We start from the raw sequence: 7,172 nt of genomic DNA on the forward strand, positions 1-7,172 counted from the left end.
TTAATTTCTGACAATCTGGTATAATGAAATGAACATGCAATATTAAAAAAGATGTACCTTGTGTTGTAAATCCTTTTTCAAGAGGTGACTAGTGGGGCGACATCCCTGCGTCACGAACTTCTATATGTTTCCATATTTGAGTTGCATGTTTTAGTTTGGGTTGCGCAAAAGGTCTTCACATCTCACTTGTTCTTTTTTTTTTTAATTTATAGGATCTTTTATGATGTAAATCCTTTTTCAAGAGGTGACTAGTGGGGCGACATCCCTGCGTCACGAACTTCTATGTGTTTCCATATTTGAGTTGCATGTTTTAGTTTGGGTTGCGCAAAAGGTCTTCATGAGAAGATGGTTCATGCTAATGTCATACAGCTTTGATGGTTTATTCTCTTCAATCTTGCAACAACTTGTAATGGTCTACAAACGAAGATAGCTGTTATTAGTTAGATCGTGCTTATACTGTGGGACGCTTACTGTTAATGATTTCAAACTGCCAAAATTACTCAAAAATAAACATTTCAATTTCGTTTATGCCATATTTGAAGATAAACAATAAAATAAAAGTTATATTTCTTCTTTTTGTTGTACAAATTAGTACTTCTACAGTAAATTTCTTTAACAATTAACTGTTGAAAAACATCATTAAACAAAAATAACATCTGGTCAATTTTGTCATAATACAATGAAGTTTACTACTAAATATTGAAGCGTTAATGATGCCCTATTCTTGCATGTGAGTAGCTAACTCATTCAAGATTCTGAACATTTAAGTGACATATAAGGTGTGTAGTAAAGTCAGTGGTATAAGTGGACAAGACATTATGTCCTGAAAGGGGAAGTTTATTCATTTATAAAAATAACCAATTCCCAGAGTATACACTTTTCTTAATTGTACACATTTTTTTTTAGGAATGTAAGTAGAAAAACCTGTATTTTCTGTATCTTGTTCTATCACAACATAATATAATAATAGTCATTTCGACTAAAGAGATCATTAAAACCAGTACTGCATTGATTCATATCGGTCTACAATTGAATATTGTTTGCACCACACATCTTTTTTTTTTTAGGTAGCCAAAATTAATCATAAAGCTTGACTGAACAAGTATTGACAATCCTTTAAAACTTATTACTATCCTACAATAAATATAGTTTTTGCTTGATCTTTTTTATATCTTCATTTTTACAATAGTTCGCTAAAGTTCCTCTATAAACAGACAGTATGTTATCATTTGACAGCTGAAGCCTATTTCCTTCCGCTAACTTGAAGAAGCATTTGATGATCACCTGATGTGAAGTTGGAAGCTTTACTACTAGTTTAAGTTTTCTTTTAAACATAAATAATTTAATGTCATTTTTCATATCTGGAAACAATTTTGTCTCTGCTAACAATTTTAAAGTGAACTGAATGTCATTTTTAGAGAATTCTCCATCAACGATCTTCGATAGTAAAAATGATGCAACAGATGCCATGTTGACTATTCTTCCAAACTTGTACACTTCCAATGGATTTGTTGTATGGAACCCTTTTTTTACGAATTTTGATGATTTGAAGAGCCACCTTTGCTTTGCTGCAGACTTATTATATTGTTGTAGTCTTCTTGTAGTCTGAATAGTGGCGCAGGGGATTGTTTTAATTATTACATTTTTTGTACTAATTTTTGTTCCTGAATTGACAGGCCGCAAAGGTTGCAAAGCTGATCCAAGAAATGGAATAACGGCATCATCAGAATAGTTACCGCGAAAACCTCCTGTTACTAAGAATTCAAGGCGATCCCAAAACATACATGTTTCTGTCCATGAGTGCCCTTTTTCGTTTTTTTTTATTTCATATACTTCTAATTCGTCTGGATACATTAACCAAAAAGAATCTTGAGCACAGTCATCGATGTATCGACAATTACGAACATACATTTCATATTCTGTGACCATTATCCAGTGATCATCAAACTGAATAATACATTCCGCCAATTTATTTGAAAGTTTGCTTGCCATCGTATTAATCTCCTGCAACTCTAAATTTTCTTGCAAGCAAAAATCATCCAAGTCTTTAATTTGAAGCTTTTTATATTCACAGCTTTTTGCTAGATTATTGCTTAAAAGCGCGGCAGGAACATTGGTATTTGGTTGAGCATCTAATGACATTAATTTGCAAAACTCAAGCTTACTTGCTTCATACATTTGCTTCATTGGCCGAAGGGCTTCTTTTATTGGTGAAGGTGTATCTACTGTGAAAATGGTTCTCTTTCTTTTTTTACTATTAAGAAAAAAAGTTAGCATTAGAATGTGATTGAGTATTGTAAACTTGGATTGACTCACTTTAATGACTCATTATCTTCTATGATAATATCTCTCTTTGTAATTGATTGTACGTGCTTCTGCATTATTGTCTTTGAAGTTGAATCACAGTATATTTTTAAATCAATAATTGAAGGTGACATGGGAAAAGTTGCAAGTATTCGTTTAGCCATCATTGGGGGTATTTTTCCCTTTATTGTAATTGATCTCAAACAGTAAAATGTGCTAAGCATTTTTTTCAAGCTATCATAGTTTACGGGATCTTCATCAATAATGACATTAACATTGACTACAGAAGAATAAAAGAAAGATCCAATTGAATGTACACCATTCTTTGAATTAATATTGTATATGATTTCTAGAGGAATGTGGCGTATTTTTTCGTATAAACTTTTACAAAGTGTCGCAATCTTGAAGCGCTCGATCAAAGAAGTATGTTTCAAGACTAGCTCTAAGATTTCAATAAGTAGTTTATCCATAATAACAATTAGGTTAGCAGAAAAAAGAATTCGAATATACTGAGGAAACTATGATTGACTGACCAAAAGTTTGAACACGCTAGGAAAATTTTGATTGGCTGATCAGAAATCTGGAATACAATTTCTCAAAATCTTGATTTTTAAACGCAAGAGACTGTATAATAACAAAAGATCACAAAAGGAAAAGAATCAATTAAATTGGTCTTGATTACTCATGATGTGATGCTTTTAATGTGATAAATAACGGATCCGCTGGTGATAAGCTGATATTCTTTCACTGTAAGTTGGATGTCAAATAGATATAAAAAAAATCGACAGAATTGCTTATTCTGATAACACTGTCATAAGCTGACTTATAATGTCATGTTTCGTGTTTAAACATGCGGATCATAAATTTATTTAAGAAATTCTATCCAAACTCTCTCTTGATCCGCTCCATCTAATAATATTAAAACTACTAACACTTCATTATCTATAACATATCTTATTCGGTCGTAACTAACACTTTTCTGATTCACATCTTATCCTCAGACCTGTTTAACAATTCTTATAAATACGCATCAATTTAAATTCATTATTCATAGATAAAATCATTGACTTCAGAATCATTGTTCGGTCTCGTTGACTCTTTTTGTCAATATTATTTTTTATTTTTTTAATATTTTTATTTGATATTTCAAAAGAAATATCACAGGTTAATTTTTTTTTTGCTCAGGTTAACTTTTTGGTTAACTTTTTGGTTAACTTTTTTTTTTGCTCAGGTTAACTTTTTTTTTTGGTTAACTTTTTGGTTAACTTTTTTTGCTCAGGTTAACTTTTTTTTTGGTTAACTTTTTGGTTAACTTTTTTTTGGCTCAGGTTAACTTTTTTTTTTGGTTAACTTTTTGGTTAACTTTTTTTTGGCTCAGGTTAACTTTTTTTTTGGTTAACTTTTTGGTTATATCATGAGCTGACTTATAATGTCATAATCCTTGATTAAACAAGCGGATCAAAGAATTCATTATCTACAACATATCTTTGTATTTAAAAGGGGTGGAAAATATTACTGTGAATGCAAGTCAAAGATGCTTAAACTGGTTTTCATAGCATACATCAAAGAAGCTAAAATTGTTAATCTTTACAACATCATTTGGGCAAAAGAATGATTTTAAGCACAACATAAGGGAGACTAAATGAGATGCATATTAGTTGCCTAAATAGGAAAAAGAAAGTTGATGAGAATATAAACAAAAAAATGAAAAAGAAAAGACATTTATTTTACTTACTTTTCTCTCCTTTAACATAAACACATTTTATATAGTCATAAAGAAGATATAAAATTGACAACATTTTACTATTCTACATATTGTTACTTTTTATAAGAAAGAAAGAAAATTAAATAATGTAACTGTGTGTATTAAATGTGGGGTAACACATATTCCTATGGATTTCATATGATTGTGACTGTAATTTACAACAACGACCTCCTTGTTCTTATAAAAAAGTAGATATTCAAAGTTATTTTTTCTTCTTTTTCTTCTTTATTATTACTATTTCTTCTGTAGGTAAGTCATTAAATAATACTATTTTATTCTTCTTCTTCTTCCCTGCCCTAGGAGGAAATTCTTTTTCTCATGGTTACCACTTATGTACCGGGCTCTTGATGAGGAAGACACCCTATCTTGCCCTCCTTGAATTAGGAGGACATTGTAGGGTATCTTGTAGATTCAGAGGGCGTTACATATTGTGATCGCTATGGTTTTTCTAACCTCCTAGTAAAAATAAAAAATACAAGAACAAAGAAGGTGCAAAGAATCCTAGCCTCCACGCGGCCACCTTTGGACTGCAGTAAATGTTATTTTTACTGTTGACGAATTGGGGATTCACTTTTTTTATATGAAATAAAAATGAAAATAAAAATAAAATAAATAAATATCTCTTTTTTTTACGTGTCTTTTAATAATCTTGTGCCTTCTTTAACTATTGTTTGTATAATAAAATATCTTTTTGCTCCAAATTGACTTTAAGAAGTATAAAAACAAGTAGAAAAGTTATAAAGTAATTAACATAAAAAATACAGGAAATATAAAATGTGGTGTAGTAGTGATTATTTAAACTATTAACTAATATCTTATCAGAGAAACTATCATAATTATTAGTCTTCCTTTATAATCAAATTATTATTTTTTTTTTAAATTAACTAAGATGAGTACAAAATATTAAAGATATTGAGTACTTATATTTCTTTTATGTATACATATTTCCTTTTTTTTTTTTTTTTTTTTTTTTTTTGGTTCTAGTAAAGCTACTTCAAAATGGGGGCGGATATTTTAAGCAAGCTATATCTAATGTAGAAATAATTTTTGATTCTTTTCTCGAGCAATCTATTTCTCAACGACAGTCATCAGCAAACGAAGGTAAATGATGTTCTAATGTCCCTTATTAATCTCCTTTTTCTTTCTTTCTTTCTTTATTATAATAACGAACACTACTTTGCACTAGTTTTCTACTGAAAAAAAAAAGTATAAGTATATTAACATCATTAGGATTATAAAAAAAAAAGAATCTACATAGTAAATTGTTAAACGACTTTAATACCATTACTGAAATACAGTGTACATAAAAGAAAGAAAGGAAGAGAACGCTACAACAAGAGTACTTTAACGAAGATGTATTTAATATACCTAATAATAATGTAACTTTGACGTGGCAAAGAATTTAAGTGAGTTTCACATTTCTGCTATACTCTCTAAGAAAAAGTAAGCAAACATAATAAGTAGCCCATTACATGTACATATATACACATATACTTTTCGGTAATGACTATATGTACCTTTCTTTTTTTTTATCTTCTTTTCTGACAAGCATATGAAGTATGTTTGATCCAAACAATATGACAGAAATCAATCTAAATACAACGTGCTATACTTAAGCTGATAAGATGACTAATTATTGTATGAAATGGACGCATGAAGTTAGCCAATTAGCAAATATCGTTCGTGGGTAATCCTTTTGAGAGAATAGACCCTTTCAACAGCGGTAATGTACACCTTGTTTCTTTCTTTTAAAAAAATAAAAAATAATCTGCATTTATACATTTTGTCATGAACTGACTTATAATGTCATGTACCTTGATTAAACAAGCGGATCAAGGAATTCTATCTAGATTCCCCTGAAAAACTCTCTTGGTCCACTCCATCAAATAATATTAAAACCTCTAACACTTTATTAACTGTAACATATCTTATTCGGTCGTAACTAACATTTTTTCTTATTCACAACTTATCTGAGACCTCTTTAACAATTCTTATAAATAGCTAAATAAAAATTATTGACTCTTGACTTTCTTTTGTCTTTGTATTATTTGATATTTTACAAGTAATACTACAGTTTTATCTATGATTTTAACAATTATGTGTTCATATAAGAATATCTATAGTCAGAGAGGCATTAGAAAAGTATTAGTTACGACAGAATAATCCTATTTAGTATTGTCAGTAGAGTGTACCAACTTCCTTAAGTTTATAAAACATGAGGAAGTATAATACATAAATAAGTTGAAGCCGCATTCCTTTATACTATTTGTCCAGGTACTTTAAGTATAACATTTAATAAAGGAAGAGTAAATGACTCTGACTACACCTATTTATTTCAATGATCGTTGAATTCTTATTAAAAAAAAATTGTTTGATGATATAAGATTATAGCATATGCATGCATAAAAGGGAAATATTTTTTATTTTTATTTTTTTTTTGAATACCACAATTCGGCAACTATACCTAAAATCTTGGGTTTATAAAGAAAAAAATTGTGGTAAATAAAACAACTTGATCGGAAAGGGCAGCGCCTTTCTGTTGGCCAAGCGGCGATCATGGAGAGATGAACTTTGTTAGCTGTAGATGGGAGTGATTTAATAATAAAATCGGGGTTAATTCTGAGCTTTAATGATAACATGCTACCTTCCAGGATCCAATGTTCAACACCAGGCCTTCAATGGAGGTCGATAAAAAGATGTTGTTAAATCGCGGGGTAATTTCCTACCATGCAAGAGAGGAAAGCCCGCAGCATTGAGAGAATTCCTGGGAGTAACACGGCTGTAGTAGAAGCAAACAAGAACAGAATCTAATCCACCTCTACACTATAAAGGACTTCCTCTTCAATAATTTTTTTTTCTCATATAAAATAAAAAAAATGAAAAAGAAGGGAGGATGGGTTCTAAAGTTAATACGTATTGTGTAGTACAATTGTGATAAAAAGTTACACGTTATTTATTTAGAACTACTGTCATACCTGTTGCAGTTACAGAATACTTGTAAATTATAATATGTAACAGTAAGGAAATAGTATAAACTACTGGTGTGATTATACTCAAAGACTTGAAATAGAAGAAATATTATGTAAAGAATTGACAAATGAAG

General features: G+C 30.0%; 1 protein-coding gene across 1 annotated transcript; it reads right to left on the reverse strand.

The window, feature by feature from the left end:
- Positions 1-1,134: 1,134 nt before the first annotated feature.
- On the reverse strand, positions 1,135-2,774 carry BX663DRAFT_486823 (uncharacterized protein; the record flags this gene model as incomplete). Its single annotated transcript, XM_051524700.1, has 2 exons — positions 1,135-2,254; positions 2,317-2,774. The coding sequence occupies 2 exons, from the start codon at positions 2,772-2,774 to the stop codon at positions 1,135-1,137; spliced, it is 1,578 nt and encodes a 525-aa protein (XP_051382511.1).
- Between the last annotated feature and the right edge of the window lie 4,398 nt (positions 2,775-7,172).

The sequence above is a fragment of the Cokeromyces recurvatus genome (genome assembly GCF_025118155.1).
Source record: "Cokeromyces recurvatus strain NRRL 2243 chromosome Unknown BX663scaffold_14, whole genome shotgun sequence".
NCBI lineage: Eukaryota > Fungi > Mucoromycota > Mucoromycetes > Mucorales > Mucoraceae > Cokeromyces > Cokeromyces recurvatus.